At 40.1% G+C, this 20,735-nt stretch overlaps 2 protein-coding genes across 7 annotated transcripts in view; one reads left to right on the top strand and one right to left on the bottom strand.

Annotated features, from left to right (window-relative positions):
- Window positions 1–20,735, top strand: part of mfsd8 (major facilitator superfamily domain containing 8) — a 99,154-nt gene that overhangs the window by 48,194 nt on the left and 30,225 nt on the right. For 3 of the 6 annotated variants that reach the window (XR_010964538.1, XR_010964542.1, XR_010964544.1), the window contains exon 11: window positions 19,182–19,334. Coding sequence is in view for 2 of the 6 variants with exons in the window: in XM_067993545.1 (XP_067849646.1) it covers window positions 6,757–6,986; window positions 8,872–9,075 (434 nt within the window). In the remaining 4 variants the exon portion in view is untranslated. Of the gene's footprint in view, window positions 1–6,756; window positions 6,987–8,871; window positions 10,086–19,181; window positions 19,795–20,735 lie in introns of those variants that run through there. The other 3 variants (XR_010964539.1, XM_067993545.1, XM_067993549.1) reach the window with 3 other exon arrangements.
- Window positions 12,411–20,735, bottom strand: part of plk4 (polo-like kinase 4 (Drosophila)) — a 56,700-nt gene continuing 48,375 nt past the window's right edge. The window contains exons 12-16 of the mRNA XM_067993533.1: window positions 19,467–19,561; window positions 19,180–19,303; window positions 16,064–16,207; window positions 14,085–14,191; window positions 12,411–12,967 (exon numbers count right to left, since the gene is read on the bottom strand). Coding sequence (XP_067849634.1) covers window positions 12,859–12,967; window positions 14,085–14,191; window positions 16,064–16,207; window positions 19,180–19,303; window positions 19,467–19,561 — 579 coding nt within the window. The 3' untranslated portion in view covers window positions 12,411–12,858. The remainder of the gene's footprint in view (window positions 12,968–14,084; window positions 14,192–16,063; window positions 16,208–19,179; window positions 19,304–19,466; window positions 19,562–20,735) is intronic.

Below are 20,735 nucleotides of genomic sequence, written 5' to 3'. Positions count from 1 at the left end.
ATCCCTCTATTCCTCCACCCCTTTTAGAATTGTGCTCTCCAGTTTATATTGCCTCTCCTCATTTTTCCTACCAAAATGCATCACCTCATATTTTTCTGCATTAAACTTCATCTGCCACATGTCCGCCCATGCCACCAGAGTGTTCATATCCTCTAAAAGTCTATCACTATTCTCCTCACTGTTCACTACCCTTCCAAGTTTTGTGTCATCTGCAAATTTTGAAATTGTGCCCTGTACTCCCAAGTCCAAGTCATTAATATGTATCAAGAAAAGCAGTGGTCCCTGCACTAACCCCTGAGGAACACCACTGCACATCTCCCTCCAGTCCGTAAAACAACCATTCACCACTACTCTCTGTATCCTGTCATTTAGCCAGTTCTGTATCCATGTTGCTATTGCCCCCTTTATTCCATGGGCCGCAATCTTAATAGCAAGCCTACCATGTGGCACCTTATCAAACGCCTTTTGAAAATCCATATACACCACATCAACTGCATTGCCCTCATCTACCCTCTCTGTTACCTCAACAAAAAACTCTGTCAAGTTGGTTAAACACACTTTGCCTTTAACAAATCTCTGCTGGCTTTCCCTAATCAATCTAAGTGACTGTTAATTCTGTCCCAGATTATCGTTTCCAAAAGTTTCCCCACCACCGAGGTTAATCTGACTGGCCTATAGTTGCTGGGTTTATCTTTACACCCTTATACTGCATACTATTTATGAACAGTTATTTGAAATAAAAAATAAAACAAAGCAAGTAAATACACTATGCCTTGGTAAGGATTTGTTAGGATTGGAATAACTAATGTTGGTATACTGCTGATAACGATCTGCAACAATAACCTAAATGGTCTGTTAAAACGAAATGCTTCCCTGGCTTTTATGGAGACAAAATTTGAGGTCAGCTGCTGCTGCTATGCCAGTGTCACCATTTTCCACATATGTAGGCTGTAGCATGACCTCATTTCCTAAGGAAAGCATTATGCAGGAATAGACACAATAGATTCACTCACTTACTCATTTGTCATTGCTGCTGTCCTTGAAGGATCTTGGAGACTGGTAGAACTGACTGAATTGATGGTTTCATACTTTTATAATTAAAGCTGAAATATGAACCAACATAAACCTTTGGACTTGCAAGTATATTTGTCATGCTTCAGACCATTAAATAAAAGTTAAGTATGGTTGTTTTTTGTTTACAGTAATTATGTATTAAAAGTTAATGCATTATGTAGGGATTTTGTTGTCGGTTTAACATATTTGCTTGCAGCATCTATCCCACCATTTTAGAGGCACTTGATTTTTAAAAATTTATTGCGCAAAGTGTTGTGCTGTGAGAACAGACAACAAATTATGCCACTGCTGCCTTATTACCGTTTGAATTAGTATTTTATCAGTCAGCCATTATTCAAAGGAGTAGCTGGTTGGCCAATTAGCAACATCATCGGAACACCATCACCTTCAAATTCCCCTCCAAGTCACACACCATCCTGACTTAGACATGTCATTGATTCTTTTGTCGTTGCTGGGTCAGAATTCTGGAATCCCTTAAACTAATACCATCGTGGGAGTATCATTACCCAGCATTGTTGTGGTTCAAGGAGAAGGCCCACCCCACCATCTCAGGGTAACTAGGGATGGGCAATAAATGTGTTCTTGCAAATGTCACCCACAATGTGAGAACAAGTTTTTATTTATTCATTCATGGGATGTGGGCATCGCTGGCAAGGCCAGCATTTATTGCCCATCCCTAATTGCCCTTGAGGTGATGGTGAGCTGCTGCCTTGAACCGCTGCAGCATGTGGTGAATGTTCTCCCACAATGCTGTTAAGTAGGGGGCTACAGGATTTTGATCCAGCAACGATGAAGGAACAGTGACATATTTCCATGTTGGGATGGTGTGTGACTTGGAGGGGAACGCGCAGGTGGTGGTGTTCCCATTTGCCTGCTGCCCTTGTCCTTCTAGGTGGTAGAGGTCGCGGGTTTGGGAGGTGCTGTCAAAGAAGCCTTGGCGAGTTGCTGCAGTGCATCCTGTGGATTGTACACACTGCAGCCACTGTGCGCCGGTGGTGAAGGGAGTGAATGTTTAGGGTGGTGGATGGGGTGCCAATCAAGCGGGCTGCTTTGTCCTGGATGGTGTCGAGCTTCTTGAGTGTTGTTGGAGCTGCACTCATCCAGGCAAGTGGAGAGTATTCCATCACACTCCTGACTTGTGCCTTGTAGATGGTGGAAAGGCTTTGTGGAGTCAGGAGGTGAGTCACTCGCCGCAGAATTTTTTTATTTTTAAAATTTCTTTTTTTATTCGTTCACGGGATGTGGGCGTCGCTGGCAAGGCCGGCATTTATTGCCCATCCCTAATTGCCCTCGAGAAGGTGGTGGTGAGCCGCCTTCTTGAACCGCTGCAGTCCGTGTGGTGACGGTTCTCCCACAGTGCTGTTAGGAAGGGAGTTCCAGGATTTTGACCCAGCGACAATGAAGGAACGGCGATATATTTCCAAGTCGGGATGGTGTGTGACTTGGAGGGGAACGTGCAGGTGGTGTTGTTCCCATGCGCCTGCTGCCCTTGTCCTTCTAGGTGGTAGAGGTCGCGGGTTTGGGAGGTGCTGTCGAAGAAGCCTTGGCGAGTTGCTGCAGTGCATCCTGTGGATGGTGCACACTGCAGCCACAGTGCGCCGGTGGTGAAGGGAGTGAATGTTTAGGGTGGTGGATGGGATGCCAATCAAGCGTGCTGCTTTATCTTGGATGGTGTCGAGCTTCTTGAGTGTTGTTGGAGCTGCACTCATCCAGGCAAGTGGAGAGTATTCCATCACACTCCTGACTTGTGCCTTGTCGATGGTGGAAAGGCTTTGGGGAGTCAGGAGGTGAGTCACTCGCCGCAGAATACCCAGCCTCTGACCTGCTCTCGTAGCCACAGTATTTATATGGCTGGTCCAGTTAAGTTTCTGGTCAATGGTGACCCCCAGGATGTTGATGGTGGGGGATTCGGCGATGGTAATGCCGTTGAATGTCAAGGGGAGGTGGTTAGACTCTCTCTTGTTGGAGATGGTCATTGCCTGGCACTTATCTGGCGCAAATGTTACTTGCCACTTATGAGCCCAAGCCTGGATGTTGTCCAGGTCTTGCTGCATGCAGGCTCGGACTGCTTCATTATCTGAGGGGTTGCGAATGGAACTGAACACTGTGCAGTCATCAGCGAACATCCCCATTTCTGACCTTATGATGGAGGGAAGGTCATTGATGAAGCAGCTGAAGATGGTTGGGCCCAGGACACTGCCCTGAGGAACTCCTGCAGCAATGCCCTGGGGCTGAGATGATTGGCCTCCAACAACCACTACCATCTTCCTTTGTGCTAGGTATGACTCCAGCCACTGGAGAGTTTTCCCCCTGATTCCCATTGACTTCAATTTTACTAGGGCTCCTTGGTGCCACACTCGGTCAAATGCTGCCTTGATGTCAAGGGCAGTCACTCTCACCTCAGGAATTCAGCTCTTTTGTCCATGTTTGGACCAAGGCTGTAATGAGGTCTGGAGCCGAGTGGTCCTGGCGGAACCCAAACTGAGCATCGGTGAGCAGGTTATTGGTGAGTAAGTGCCGCTTGATAGCACTGTCGACGACACCTTCCATCACTTTGCTGATGATGGAGAGTGGACTGATGGGGCGGTAATTGGCCGGATTGGATTTGTCCTGCTTTTTGTGGACAGGACATACCTGGGCAATTTTCCACATTGTCGGGTGGATGCCAGTGTTGTAGCTGTACTGGAACAGCTTGGCTAGAGGCGCAGCTAGTTCTGGAGCACAAGTCTTCAGCACTACAGCTGGGATGTTGTCAGGGCCCATAGCCTTTGCTGTATCCAGTGCACTCAGCCGTTTCTTGATGTCACGTGGAGTGAATCGAATTGGCCGAAGACTGGCTTCCGTGATGGTGGGGATATCGGGAGGAGGCTGAGATGGATTATCCACTCGGCACTTCTGGCTGAAGATGGTTGCAAACGCTTCAGCCTTGTCTTTTGCACTCACGTGCTGGACTCCGCCATCATTGAGAATGGGGATGTTTGCAGAGCCTCCTCCTCCCGTTAGTTGTTTAATTGTCCACCACCATTCACGACTGGATGTGGCAGGACTGCAGAGCTTTGATCTGATCCGTTGGTTGTGGAATCGCTTAGCTCTGTCTATAGCATGTTGCTTCCGCTGTTTAGCATGCATGTAGTCCTGAGTTGTAGATTCACCAGGTTGCCACCTCATTTTTAGGTATGCCTGGTGCTGCTCCTGGCATGCTCTTCTACACTCCTCATTGAACCAGGGTTGATCCCCTGGCTTGTTGGTAATGGTAGAGTGAGGAATATGCCGGGCCATGAGGTTGCAGATTGTGCTGGAATACAATTCTGCTGCTGCTGATGGCCCACAGCGCCTCATGGATGCCCAGTTTTGAGCTGCTAGATCTGTTCTGAATCTATCCCATTTAGCACGGTGGTAGTGCCACACAACACGTTGGATGGTGTCCTCAGTGCGAAGACGGGATTTCATCTCCACGAGGACTGTGCGGTGGTCACTCCTACCAATACTGTCATGGACAGATGCATTTGCGACAGGTAGATTGGTGAGGACGAGGTCAAGTAAGTTTTTCCCTCGTGTTGGTTTGCTCACCACCTGCCGCAGGCCCAGTCTAGCAGCTATGTCCTTCAGGACTCGGCCAGCTCGGTCAGTAGTGGTGCTACCGAGCCACTCTTGGTGATGGACATTGAAGTCCCCCACCCAGAGTACATTTTGTGCCCTTGCTACCCTCAGTGCTTCCTCCAAGTGGTGTTCAACATGGAGGAGGACTGATTCATCAGCTGAGGGAGGACGGTAGGTGGTAATCAGCAGGAGGTTTCCTTGCCCATGTTTGACCTGATGCCATGAGATTTCATGGGGTCCAGAGTCAATGTTGAGGACTCCCAGGGCCACTCCCTCCTGACTGTATATCACTGTACCGCCACCTCTGGTGGGTCTGTCCTGCCGGTGGGACAGGACATACCCAGGGATGGTGATGGAAGAGTCTGGGATACCCAGCCACAGCATTTATGTGACTGGTCCAGTTAAGTTTCTGGTCAATAGTGACCCCCAGGATGTTGATGGTGGGGGATTCGGCGATAGTAATGCTGTTGAATGTCAAGGTGAGGTGGTTAGATTCTCTCTTGTTGGAGATGGTCATTGCCTGGCACTTGTCTGGTGCGAATGTTACTTGCCACTTATCAGCCCAAGCCTGGATGTTGTTCAGGTCTTGCTGCATGTGGACACGGACTGCTTCATTATCTGAGGGGAGAGATAAGCTAACCATTTTGTTTGATTATCGCTCTTGTGAAGTGCCTTGGGACATTTTACTACGTTAAAGATGCTATATAAGTTGGTGTTGGCTTGTTGGACAGTGACCTTTTATTCAGGCTGCACAAATGAATGTCAGATGAGTGGATTAGTAAAGCTCTAATAAAATGACACCTGGTTCATTGAAATGTTAATGTCACAGTTTCTCCCACTTTTAATTTATCAATTAGGAATGGCAGTTTCAATCTCAAATGAAGTTTTTGAATAGTTCGTTACATTGGTGTGGCTGGTGAATCTGTGATCAATAATCCAGTAAACTATAAGTAGCACAGGATTTTAAATTAATCTTAAGTTCATTATTATCACAGCTTCAGATTCAGGTTCTGAATGATGTTAATCTTTGATGTTAGTTACATAAACAACTAGCTTTCAAAAATAATGCACGTTTGAACATTTGTTATTTTATAACTAGTTTGGATTAGGACATTTTGGAAAAAAAATTCTATCTTGTATGGATGTCCTTGACTTTAAAGTCCTTCCCAACATTGCCTTTTCTGTGAGCAAGGAATCTACCACAAACACAGCAATTGCTGATATGTCGGAATGTTTGATTACAGTAAAGATAATGGAAAGATTGAGTACATGGCATTTTATAGTAAACATTTTGTATGAATGTGGAATTTGGTCATAATATATCTACTGTAACCATATACCGATCTATATTTGCTTCTAGGAGCTAATAAGTGATAATGCTTATAAATGGAACAGTGGTGTCTTAAACCATCTGACACATGGCTTTTAATTATTCACTTCATTGAAAAGGAACTTTAGCTGAATCAGAATTGTATTTAAATGTTTTAATAGCAGTATTGTCCACAATTTAAAAGGAAAAACTTGAGAAAAATTAGAGGATGTGCTGCACTAGCATAATATTTTTAAAAATCAACAGCACAGAAATATTAAGAAAATCCTGAAAGTTATAGAGAATGGGTTGTACTAACTACAATGTAGGCTTGACTATTTAAGAAAACTGCTAGTGACAGTGTAAATGATGTGACTAAAATAGTAAAATAATAAAATTTAATAAAATCCATACATTCGGTCCATATTTTTATGTAATATTTTGTTTTGCTATTTAAGCAATAATATAAAATCATCTGCCATATTGGGATGGGAAGCAGAAAATGATGGAGCATAGGCTGAGGAGCTGGGAGTTGCAAAACAGAGGTGCTATGGCAGGAGTGTGTAATTACAAGTTTACATGTGCAGTTTCCATTATAAAGGTAGACCTAGTAATTTATAATGGAAAAAGTTGACAGTAAGTGTGCTCAGCTGCAAGATTTAAAATATATTATTACTTTTATTTGTATTCACATTTCCTTGAAACAGCTATTGGCAGAGCGAACTACACATGTTAGAAAAAATAATTAGGATATTTATTTTTATCATTGACAGAGATTAAGAATGCTTCCAACTACAGTTCTGCTGAAGTAAAGTACAGTGAGTCATTCAGTCTTGATGCTGAGACAGTAGGTTGTCCTGTGCAGCAAGTGTGGTGCCAGTATATTCCCATCATCCATCTAGCTCAGTACATCCTTTCTGCTGTCCTGATTGGAATGGGGTACCCAGTCTGTAATGTTATATCCTACACATTATATTCAAAAATTCTAGGACCAAAGCCCCAGGTAAGATAGAGATGTTTAATTATATACAAGTCTGTTGACATTTTACAATAAATGAAATTAGAGACATGAAGAGATCTTATAACATACTGTGTTTTAGCAACAATGTACAGCAGTATTTGTGTTTGTGATGTTACATTTTAATATTTCTATTTTTTTAAATTATGGCTTTTGAACTTTACCTTTTCCCTTTAATTGTTCTTCCATTTTATTTTAAAATAGGTGTAATCCAAGACCATAATTAGGGCACGTGCTTTGACATGGTGTGACAAACCCTGCAATTTTCACAGATTGCACGACTTCCTCAGTTTCTCGCTTCACTGGCACTTTAATTTTAACCAGCAGTGCATCTCAAAGGGCCAGCATTCTGTCTGTCTTCATCCAAATAACATTGAAGTAGTTCCCAGCTGGTTACTGTGACAACTGGTTTTACAATTGGCAAGTGCACAGCTCCACTCCACTCACCAGCATTGTTTAAAATTAGAATCTGAATGAAAATCCGGGTGAGCAAAACTGAGCTCGTGCCCACTGGAAGACTAGTTGGTTACTATAACAGCTGGTCTTAAGAACTCAACATATACTTGGGCTTTACTCTGCTCACCAATACTTTCATTCAGATTCAAACAGTGGCAGTGAGCACAGTGGAACTGAGGACTTGCTGACTGTCAGACCAGGAAATTTCCTTCACTTATTAACCAAGCAGAGGGAGGCAGAATACCAGCACTCAAAAAAAAATACAGATTAAAAATTAAAGTGCCAGTGAGGGAAGAAACAAACTATGTCTGACCCATATCTGAAAGAAAAATATCCCCTATAACTGCTTGTGATTTTTGCTACATTAAAATCAGTTGTCTTAACTGTACTTGACAATTTTACAGCCCAATCAAAAGTAATGCACCAGTGGGGCAGGATAGTGAAGTGGAATGATAAGGTGGGGCAGGATAGTGGAGTGATGGTAGATAGAATATCCTGATCCAAATCTACTGTGGCATCGAGGAGCCATCAGGCAGATACTTGGACATTCACCAGAGAGGGAGAAAAATCAGAGGGCCTGGCTTATAAAGCTGCTCTTGGCCACTTCTTCATGGTAGACTGGTAGAGCTGCAGGAAGCAGGTCTCCACCTCATCCTCTCAATGGGGAAATGCAGATATGGAAAGACTCCAGAAAAGAAAAAAGGGAGATTGCTATACTGTAGAATCGTAGATGGTTTAGTATCTGCAACAACTCCCCCATGGTGAGTTCCTGATCTCAGCCAGGGATTTGGGGGGTTAACTTAACTGATAGGCTTTGAGTTTAGATCTGTTAGAGGCTGAACTTTACACAGACTGGGTGATTAGAGTGGAAACAGGGAAACTTGACTTTGGTGGTAGTATGTTTTATGGCTGATTTTCACTTCCTGCAGTAAACCTACATTTTTTATTATTTTGGGCTAAATAGCATCAGCAAAGAAAAAAATATTTGCTTCAGCTAAAAAAGAAACTGCTGCCTTGCCCATCAGAACAGGCTGCCTCCAGAATCTTTTTTCCACTTTTGACAGCTCCCTAATTGCTATGTTAACACGCAGCTGCACACTTGCCCCTTGGGTAACATGACTTCATAATCTACCTGGAGAGGATAGTTTTTTTAAAAAAACAAAGGACTGCTTGTATTTAACCTTATCACCATTGATGAATAAAAAAATAAAGATTTGAACTGCAGATTGGTAATTCTTCCTAGCCCACCTGTGACCGCTATTACAACCACCAGTAGGAAAATAGTTTTAGAACTAAATGAACTGGAATAGGGTAGAATTTTTGAAACACATTCTATGGTAACTTAAATATTTACTTTTCTTTGTATAAAAGTGTATTACATCTAAGTTTGTTTTTATAATATTTTTAACTTTAGGGTGTTTATATGGGCTGGCTAACAGCCTCTGGAAGTGGAGCACGGACACTTGGACCAGTGTTTGTTAGTCAAGTTTACACTCGTTATGGACCTCGATGGACATTTGGCCCCATTTGTGGGATTGTGATGGCAGCTACAATACTTGTGGGTCTGATGTATAAGAGACTCATAGGATTCTCAATGTGGTATCGGAGACTGCAATAGCGATGGACTTTGAGGAACAAAAAAAAAAATCCATGTATCCGGCCTTGAAAACCAAACTAATGAAATCTAACTAAGTTGCACTTTATATTTTATATTGACTGTAACTGCTTGCTGTAAGTTTATGGTATAGGGGAATGACTGCATATATTAATCTAATTTACTTGACTTTGTTCCATATGCAACTTGTACTAAAACTCATTTAATAAATAGGTTAATAGCTTTTACACTGTAACGTTCTGAGGACCTATATGATAGTGATAGCTTTTAAAGAAACAATTCCAGTGGCTACTAATTTGAAATTCTAAGAATAGCAATGTTGTGAGACCCAGTTCAGTTTTCTATGAAATAGGTTAATATAATTCAGTCCACCTACGTGGTATGCAAGTCATGGTTCTATATGCAAACACAGGAGAGACCTACTTAGTGCCAGGTTATCTGCACCTAGAATACAACTTTACTATAATAATGCAAAGATTAGAAGGGGGAAATATTGTAAATTATGCATAGATTTGAGTTTCCAGGTACATTTTGTTTGAATTATTATACACAGTCATGTTTACAAGGGTCCACAGTGGAACTCTGTATTTTTCCTTTGTAATCCCCTTTTTCTTCCATGAGCCCTCCATATCCTCCAACAATCAATATGTCCTAGATGCAGAGGAAAGATTAAATCATCTCAATTGACATCAAGTAACACAAGGAAGCAGACAGGTTGTTGCAAATTCAGTTCTGTTGGAGATGCCTTCTCTATCAGATATTTCTCTTTCTCATTGGCCTTGAATTTATCATTTGCTTTCTTTATGTCTGCTTTGCTCCTCTTCCTGTCTGTAATGCTCTTGCTCCATAAAAATCTCATGTTCTATTTACTGAAATTTTTCTTTCTTCCAGCCTTTCAATTTCTGCTACTATTAATCATTTTTAAATATCACTGTCTTATGAAGTTTGCTTATAAATTTTAAATGTATTAAATCACCATCATAACTCTCTATACCAGGTAACTGCTACTAATTAGCAATTTGGGTCTGCTGTAGATAACTTCTTGGGTCCAGTGGCATCAATTACTCCCGTAAAGTGAGTCTACCTTCTAACTACTTGCATGATAGCATAACAGAGGGTGTAACACAATGGCCCCGTGTCCTGTACTGGATATTCATGGCTTTTATACATACACTTCAAACTCAGAACATGGACCAAACAAACATTTGGTGAGATAAAGCCAAATAAAAATGTTAAACTGCTTTATTTCACAGGAAGGTGAACATACAGAACAGCTATTAGAATTTAGGAAGTCCAATTGTATCTATATAACTTTTGTGTAAACAAAACAAAATTTTAAAAAATGCCGTGATACTTAATCTTACTAGACTTAAACAAGATGGTTTTTAAACTAACTTCACTTCTGCAAAAGGCCTTATAACTTTCTCTGACAAACCAGACTTATTTTGCAAGCATCCTAATGGTCTGTGTCTATGTCTTCTATCTTGCACGGTTCATAACCGGAAAGGGGAAGTGAAGACTTTCCAACATAGTGGGTTTGAGATTTTTGATTGCTGAGACAGTGTAACAAATTTGGGGATCAATGCTAGCTCATTAGCATCTTAAACTACCTTTCAGCTCAGCCTCTCGTACAATTTTTTAAAAAATTGTACAATACATAACATTTAAAGCATATTTTTGAAAATTTGGTGTAAAAATGTCAGAAAATCCTGAAATGTGACAGGCACAAGGAGGAAAACAGCTTTTCTGATTTTATCCAATGGAAAAAGGCAATTAATTATTAAGAAAGTATTAACACACAACCTGCATTGTTTTCCAAGATGGCCATTTATGAAATACTTGTTTTAAACTTATAAATAAAATTGTATTATGGAGCTCCATTTTTGGTTGAGTGAGGTGACTAAAATATTCTCTCTAGCTAGTGGCTTAGCAAATCTCAGCCATTTAGAAGGTAGTCCTAGTTTTGATCCCCAGCCTGGATTATTAGCTGATCTAGGGTGCTACAATTGGCTTTATTAGCCATGCGTGTAGAAATGAAAAGTTAGCCTGGGTTACCATTTCTGATTGCTATCTACTGACTGTGGTGGAAACACATACATTTGGAGGTGATGCAGTCTAATAGCTTACTGAAACTCACCATCAAAGCTCACAGAAATAACGGCCGATTGGAAGCTAACCAGCACATCAGTGCCTTCAAGTGACCAAGAAAAAGTAGTATCTACCTACTACTTTTTCCCAGTATAGTATGTACCAAACAAATACAACAGCATTACTATTTAAATGTTGTTTTTCAGCTTCATAGAATACTATTGGAAACAGATATTAGAACACTAACTTGCTATTTCAATAACCTGATTTCAAACTGAAGTAATGCTCTGCAACTATCCTCCCCTTACAAACAGGACCTTTTCAAAATAGGCATGCTTGAATTTTAGATTTTCAAATGTAGGTGAAACTTACAAATAACTCTTGTAATCAGTGCAGTACACACTCTTGATTGTAACAAAAACATTATTATCCTTTCTGTGTTCATAACAATATTGGGTGAAGAGATTCACTTTTCAGGGAAGGAAAATTGGGAGAAACTGATTTTTTTTATATAAATCAGTAAACTAGAATAAGAGCACCAAAATACAAAGCAATTATTGTATTAAAACAATAGTCAACTATATACAGTTCAAAGCAATAATACAAATATATACACAAGTGATATACATAATTCACAGGAATGCTAGGAAAATGGATAAGTTTAGACTCTAGTTCCCACAAGAGATTAAAAAAAGTCAAGCTTTTTCCCCCATCCCCCCAATTCTCCTTTATCACGATACAGAAACCATTCATGCTATTTCAGCAATTGAGTGCTAGTTTCACTAACTTCAGCTGATCACTTTTCAACCACAGACCAAGGTTGGACCCTGGAGATTAAAAACCATCAGTAAATAGTTAAGACTTACTGATTTTTTTTTTTTTAAAAATCCAAAAATGAGGCAGAAGTACTGTGGTTGATTTTCACAACATGCTTTACATATTAGTAAAAATACCAGAACATGTAATATTCCTTGCCAAAGTTGCAAATTGCTTTAGTTTGCTGTGTTTTGAGATTTTCATTTCGCACAAATAATGTTAAAAAAATTCCAGGATAATAGGAGTCATGTCATATCATAAAGGATATTAAGTGCAATTCCCAATTACATTTTGGGAGGGGAAGAGAAAAGTATTCCAACAATGGATGAAAATGTAAAGCCACAACGACATGCCACAAATAGACAAATGTTGAATTTAGAATGCATACACTACTACAGTAAATAAAAATTCTATACAAAATCATGTCTTACAAAAACAAAGTTCACATACAAGTTTTTTTTATATAAATTGTGTAAGTCCCTTTTATACACAAAGCAGTTAAATACAACTCTACAAAATCTGCCATTTCAACTGTTAACACACTACATTGATGTTCACTCAAAAATATACTTTCAAATGAGCAATAGAAAAAATAAAAATCTTCCATATCCATTAGCAAGCATTACAAAATATACAAACTATTTACAGCTCTGGTTCAGCATTTACATTTTGTTACACCAAGACCGATCAACTTTGTTTTATAACTTTTTGCAGCTTGAATTTGGTGAGTTGTTATTACTCAGGGACACAAGAGTCAAGCTACTTTTAGAAAAGGAAAAGGAAAGCTTATGAACCTAGTTCTCCGGAAAGCAGCAATGTGCAGAATACCAGAAGAAAATATTGGCAAACTTCTGACTTCAGATTACAGTTGATGAGCCTGCTTCACTGGATTCTATGCCGGTTTGTTTGATTTGCCAGCAATCCTAGGATTGAAGAGAGGCACTGTAGTTTCCCTTTCACATGATCGGGAATCTTCTCATTTTGCTCATACCTACCAAATAAAACGTTTTCATTTGTCATTGACAACAAGGTTCTATATAAATCAATATCAGCTCATTCTTAAACTGGTCAGCTTCAAGAAAAATTCAAAATGAGTATGGATTCTGAACTTTATGCAATACTTCTACATCTGAAATGTATCTTAAGGGAGGAAAGTGTGGGAGTTGCGGATAGCTGGATCTCCAATCGTTGTACTGTTCACTAATGGCATTTAGAGGCAGGTTACCAGTGTAGCATGATTACGTAATAAAAATGGAAAACTGCAAATGTGAAATAAAACCAGAAAATGAAGGGTACACATCAAAAACATCTGACCTTATATTTTCAGCATTTGTTTTAGTTTAGCATGACTATGTTTAACTCAGCTTTAAAAAATCTCATCTATGATATGTCATTTTCACCTCATAGCAGTTTATGGAAATATGAAGCATTTTACTATTCAGCACTAGTATTCAAAGTTTTGTCATTAGAAAAAATATGCAAATTCAGTGATAGAATTATCATGCCCAGAGCATATATACTAATTTATATAACAGCTACATTTACAGTTAGTTACTAAAATGTCACTTTCCCTAGATCTTTACATTTAGTCTTTTAAGCATTTCAGTTAAGTTTTTGAATCTCTATTCAGTCATCGAGCTGAATTTTCAGCAGCTTCATGGTCACTCACAGACTAGATATTTAGGACTCTGCTGCACTGATTTCACACAAATCCCCCTATAGAAGCATTTTCAATATAGCAACCAGATACAGCTTTGAAGAGAGCAAATAACTGAAGTGAATACTCTAAAGACATTTATGAGCTTTATGATGGTCAGATATTAAGATGGGCTTTTGTTACCTTAATACAGACACCATATAAAGGTAGCCTGATACTTGATTAATTGCTGGAGTGCAGCAAATAGCTATATGTAGTCTGGAAATAAGTATATCCGTATTTTACCTCTCTCTCTTGTTTAAATCCAGTTAGTTATCCATGTTCAGGGGGTGTCTGAATAGGTAAACTGATAAAAATCTGAGCTGGGTCTTGGTCTGCATCTTATTCCATATAAATGGGTTTATGATAGTCATACATAGCACACTGTTATTTGATCAAAAAATGTAGTTACCTGACTGCCTGCCCCTGAGGAGATGTGTAAACAACAGATGCGACTCCAGCTTGCACCAGGAGCTGGGAACCATCATTAAATTGAACCCAGACTTCACCACTGATTAGCTATCAAACAAAAAGAATTGCAAAGATTAGTTGAAGGCCTTTCTTATATTCCATCAATTACTTCAAAATCCAGTGCATAAATTGGAACACTGTTCTTATGATTCCTATTTTGATTAAACACCAAAAACAAACCTTTTCAGTACTTCCTGATACTTGGTATTAAAAGGACCATTATGAAAAACATTTTCTAAAATGTCGTATCGTCACCTTCAGTAATTGCTTTTAATCTCAATTAATTTCCAACCCCTCGATTGGTTTAATTAGACAACTGATAATCACGTGTCAGCATACCTATTCTTAGTCATAGTTCATTCTGGATATGCCTCTCAGTCTCTTTCCACTACAAACAACTCCACACAGAGAAGGAATAAAGTAAAGCATGTGGCCTTAACTTGGTAGTCCCTAAGGGTAAGTCCCAGGGCTGTAGATGACATCTTCCTGATGTATCTCCTTGTTAGGCAAGAGTATTCAGGGTTACAGAACCAAGACAAGTAGATGGAGTTAAGATGCAGATCAGCCATGATCTAATTCAATGACCTATTCCTGTTCCCATGACAGAAACACGCCCATACAAGGTAATCTGCATGCATGTGTTTGCAGAACCCTTGCAGAATAGTATGAAATTGCAACATACATCGAAGAAAAAAAGGATTATCTTATTAACTTTTGATAGTTCTCAAGTATCAACGCCATAAATTACATAAAGTTAAAGCAGTATCGTCAATGCAATACTTGTACTCCAAAAATCACTGTTTAGATTGTTTAACAAAATACCAGAATGCAGCACATTACACATGTTAATTCAAATTACACAGTGCTGCTGTGAGGTCCTTTGCTACAGTCCACGGATGCCATGTAGCATCTTCAGTGGAAAATAAGTGATAATTTACCTTTTTTTGGGGCGAATTGCTAATTGCAGTTATACTGCAACAGGAAGATGTCAAGTACAGGCCTGGGACTTACCCATAGGGACCAAGTTAAGACCCCCAAGGACTAGTAGTAGGAAAACAGGATAGGATTAGATTTCCAGTTACTTTCATAAAATCAGATAAAACTGGATTTCTCAAGAGAAGCATTTTGACAGGAAAGTAAAAGCTGCATATAAACCCCAATATAGCTTGGCTCCAGGCCTAGATTCAATAGCCTGATCAATGTCTGTTGAGAAGTAGGGGGTAGAGGGTTGAGGGTTAGAGATATTAACAACACTTTTTTTTCCACTCTACATGAAGTAGAGGAAATAAATTAGTGTTCCTTAGAGGAAGAAAAGGGGGAAAAATTTTCACAATAATCAAACTTGGACTCTGAATAAATCAGGCTTGATCGACCAAACAGCCGTAGCTTGCACTGGACCAAACACTTGTTTAAACAGCTTGCTTTGCTCTCAGGCTCTCTTATGCGAACCCAAATTCTCAATATAATGAAATTGGCATAAAATTAAACTGAAGGGTAGATCACATCTTTTCCTCTTAAATATTCTTAAGATGTAGCTGTCAGAATTATGGACAGGAGGATTTGGCTTTGCAAACAAGGACGCCCTGCTACCTCACTGAGTGCACTGAGCCATATCATAAAATTCTACCAGCATAATAACTACCCAATCATTTGTTCATGGACATGGTTGCGCAATAAAATAGACAGCATCTTCAATGCAGCTTAATTTAAAATATACCAGTTTCAAGTAGAATGTAAATATGGGTCTAGATAAGCAGTAATTTATTATTCAGCAAACCACTGAACCCCATTACATAATTTATATTTTGACTACAGAAACAAAATTGGAAGTAGTGACAATGATGACCACAAAATAAAACTGAAAACCATTTTTCTTATCCCTTGATTATTGTTTTGAGATGAATGAATCATTCTGCATACCTGGGAAGCCCAGCCAACATTAGGTACAAATATAGATTTCAGCACCTGTCCTGGACTTGGAGATATTACAGTCTGTGTTGAAGGTACAGATTTCTTTTTAGCAACAGTGGTAGTTGTTAAAATGGAGCCTTCACACGAACAAATCTGCAAGGTCAGAATAAGTAACAAAGTGCATATTACTTCAATTTAAAAAAAAACATTCCTTTTGTAATTAAATATATACAATGGTGCACAAATGATTGTCCTCGAGTACCTATGGAACCATACCACAGCATGGGTTAGCAGCTTGAGAAGAAATGGGGAGAAAATTGAAGGGGTTCTTAAAAAGTAGCAATTATAATTGGACACCAGGCAAAGGAGTCTGCAGTTTACAGATTTCACATATAATACACATCCTCAATCTCAGATATAGGGATATTACTGACATGGAAGACGCCTGTACAATAATTAAGCCTGCACAATGAGCTATCTTTCTCAGTTGGATTTGAGCCATTACCAGCTTGGCTGAAGTACTAAATTATTTTTCCTCCTGAAGGCAGACTCTTTTTGGGGTAGTTTCTCCAGGTGTCAGCCAATATTATGCCCAAGAGCCCATTCTTCATGTGGGCCTAGACAACAAATGTCAACAGTCTATTCAACTGTGGAGGGCATTCCAGGCAAGATTGACCAGAGAAATAGAAATACACACACACACACACACATATATATACACACACGTGCAGGAGTTACTGGATATCAGCAAGGAAAGGCAATTTTGGCTAATATTTTCACTTCCTGGCCCATGACCACTGATGCCAATTGGGGATCCAACCCAGAACCCTCCTGACCTGAATGGTATTGAGCCATAGTGGACAATACACTTACCAACTTAATCTTTGGCGAGTATTCTAAACTTAACCCATCACTAATTAAATGACCACCTAGACATCTTTGCTTGGGAGAGCAGAGATTAAATTAGCATTGATTTTCATTCAGTCTGTATTGTATTTTGCCTTATTTGGATACAAACAGCTATGAAAACATGAATAGAATAGCTTCTATTCTGTACTCAAAAAGTGTATCCAGCGTTACAAAATTTGGTTTCATTATAGATGCTGGATCAGATCCCCTACATAGTTAAATGCATCAGTTACAACTGTAGTCTTATAAAGGTAGATATTAATTTTCAGTTGAACCAGAAACAATGAAAACTTCCAGTCCAATAAGGTGTGAGAACCCTTGATTTTAAACTCTGAACCTTAACAATAAATGGACTCAGGGATGGATAATGCAGGGGAGTTTAAAAAATGTGAAAATCTTTCTGAACACAGTAGCAAATGCAGGTGGCAAAATGGCAATTATAAATGAAGCGAAAAGACCATTTAAAATTAACAATAAGCAGTGAAAGTACAATCATTTAGATATCAATTACCAATATATCCTTAGGAACTTGGAAGGCTTAAGGAAAATTTATGTTTTTTCCTTTAGTTCAGCGTTGTCCAAATAGTTTGCCACTAGCCGCATGTAGCTAATTGGGAATCCAGATGTGATTAATTGCATTTCTGATTCGTAAATAAAAAGTGAGTAATAGACACCTTTGTTGGGGATGTGATCGCAATACTCATTCGCACAACGTATACCTTAACCTTATTATATGTTTGTTGGTAAAATGATAAGACAAAAAGCAGAGTGTGCTTGTGCTTTTTGATCATTACTTCCTTGGTTGATGCTAATTGGCTATCTGCTAAAATGGTGTGCAACGTAAGTGAAATTAGTGGACTTTAGCACCATGGAAACACCAGCAACAACGTATGGAGAGGGGAGTTGTGGTCATGGTAAGTTTCACCATAAGCACTCCATACCAGAAGAAAGCAAACCCAATCAATAACGAGCAGCTCCAAAAGGGTACGTCATGCCAAAGGGCAAGCAGCATCCAACCGTATTCTAGGTGGAGAGCAGGGGAGGATCTGGTGTGTCTCATTGGTGAGAATGTTGACTCGTACAGTCACTCTGACGAAGCAAAGTACTGCTCACAACTGTTGGGACAAAGATTTAGAAGCTGCACTATGATGGGCTGAGTCTGATAAATTCATGCTTCGGTGACAGAGAAAGACTACAAGGTTTTGCACTGAATGGTGGCAGATGTTGGTTAGTAAATATACGCATGAAGTACATTTACCTGTATTGTGTGCAAGGCCTTTTCCACTAAAGCTAGTGCATGTGGCTAAAACGATTATAGCCACGTCTGTGGCTAGTCAGCAATTTCTATTGAACACTTCTTTCATGCAAGAGAGAAGTGATCCATCATAAAAAGACACAACTGCACCCCAAACAAAAATCCTGCTTTGGGGATGGGGGAGGGTGGGTGGTGAAGAGGCTCCCCCCCACCCCTCCCCCTCTTTTTAGTACTGACAGGTGTACAGGTACTGGCTATCAAGAGGGAATATTCTATCAGGGTATATCACAAGAGCTGCTAACAGCATGAAGCCAGTCATACTGGAACACAAGTCTTGACATTAGCCTAAAGGCTAGCAGTTGCTGCTATCTGAGGATCAACATTGCTCCAATAGAAAAGAGATCGTCCTTTGAACAAGACGATTGCCCATATCTTGAATGTGTACCAGGCTAACCGATCTACTAGCATTGACTTCAGCTCTTTCTGAACGCATTCTACAAGGATCCTATCTTGGAGGAGTGATTTATTTATTCTGAAGAGTTTAAGATGAAAAATCCACGTTGTGCCTAAGGAAAAGTACTAAAAGGTATTTTGACTTGACTTCCAGATACAGTAAATGATTCGAAGCATTGAGTTCACTATTTGAAACCAAGCACAGACTGCTTTATTTGAATGATAGCCTATTAAGATTTGAATTATTGCAGCGGTTTAAGGCGGCAGCTCACCACCACCTTCTCAAGGGCAATTAGGGATGGGCAATAAGTGCTGGCCTTGCCAGAAACGCCCACATCCCATGAATGAATAAAAAACACATTGATTCCACCAGAGCAATGACAATAGCAAAAACATCTTAAAAAGTCTGTGTCCTAAATGTTTTTCCCCATTACAATCTGGTATGCGGATGTTGGAAATAAGAAATTTTGCTTTCCAAATGTATAAAATATATAAATTGTTTACTTACAGAGGGACTAATGCTTGCAGCCTGACTAGAAGAGCTACCCTGGATCAACGATTGCTCCTGTGTTGCACATTTTGGGTCCACTGAAGGAGCTGGAGACAGCATTGAGTCTAAGTTGGATGGACGCCTATTATAAGAAAGTATACAGAATCAGTCAGGTAGTCACCAATTAAAAAAAACACATTCTATTTGACTGTCCAGCCTCAATTGTACTTTTAAAAGCATTGCACTGTTTCTACTTCCAAACCTTTTCCAAATTGCACACAATGATTTGTTGATGGATATTTTACCTTCCAATAATTATTGGGAAGAATGACACCTGCGTTTCCTTCCTTTCTTCTTGTACAGCAATAATTGATTCCAGATCAAGACAAGTCTGATGAGCCTACAAGATACAAATAACTATTTATGATCTCAGGCTTAATATTTATATTTTATTTGGAAGTATAATTTTGTTACTCTTTTATTCTTGTTATGCTTACTTTCCATAAATCAATAAAAGATTCATACTGTACATCCTTAAGTAATTTCCCCAACCATCTTAGGTATGTTGTACAAATTGGCATTGGGTCAATAGGATATGGGAGATGATTGCGTGGCTCAAAGAGTGGTGTGGGAGAAGTGGGTTTCGATTCATGGGGCACTGGCACCAGTACTGGGGAAAGAGAGCGCTGTTCTGTTGGGATGGACTACACCTGAACCATGCTGGGACTAGAGTTCCAGCGAATTGAATAACTAGGGAGGTAGCTAGGGCTTTAAACTAAATGAGTGGCGGGGGGTGGGGTGGGGGGGTGTCCCGGTGGAGAGAAATCTAGAATGTTAAAGAGATAAGACAAAGAAGCAGTGCAGGAAAGTGATTGGGGTAAGGATAACCAGATTGCGTCAGGAAGGGACAAAGCGTACAGACAAAAGACAACAAATAGGGTCCAGGTAAGAAAAAACTGGTAATAAGACAAATAGGGCTATAGTACAAAAAAATGTTCAAGGTGTCTTTTTTATTTGTTCATGGGATGTGGGCGTCACTGGCGAGGCCAGCATTTATTGCCCATCCCTAATTGCCCTCGAGAAGGCGGTGGTGAGCCGCCTTCTTGAACCGTTGCAGTCCGTGTGGTGAAGGTTCTCCCACAATGCTGTTAGGAAGGGAGTTACAGGATTTTGACTCAGCGACGATGAAGGAACGGCGATATATTTCCAAGTCGGGATGGTGTGTGACTTGGAGGGGAACGTGCAGGTGGTGTTGTTCCCACGTGCCTGCTGCTCTTGTCCTTCTAGGTGGTAGAGGTTGCGGGTTTGGGAGGTGCTGTCGAAAAAGCCTTGGCGAGTTGCTGCAGTGCATCCAGTGGATGGTACACACTGCAGCCACTGTGCGCCGGTGGTGAAGGGAGTGAATGTTTAGGGTGGTGGATGGGGTGCCAATCAAGCGGGCTGCTTTGTCCTGGATGGTGTCGAGTTTCTTGAGTGTTGTTGGAGCTGAACTCATCCAGAAAAGTGGAGAGTATTCCATCACACTCCTGACTTGTGCCTTGTAGATGGTGGAATGGCTTTGGGGAGTCAGGAGG

The sequence above is a fragment of the Heptranchias perlo genome, chromosome 1 (genome assembly GCF_035084215.1).
Source record: "Heptranchias perlo isolate sHepPer1 chromosome 1, sHepPer1.hap1, whole genome shotgun sequence".
Taxonomy (NCBI): domain Eukaryota; kingdom Metazoa; phylum Chordata; class Chondrichthyes; order Hexanchiformes; family Hexanchidae; genus Heptranchias; species Heptranchias perlo.
This window is presented reverse-complemented; position numbering and strand designations above follow the sequence as displayed.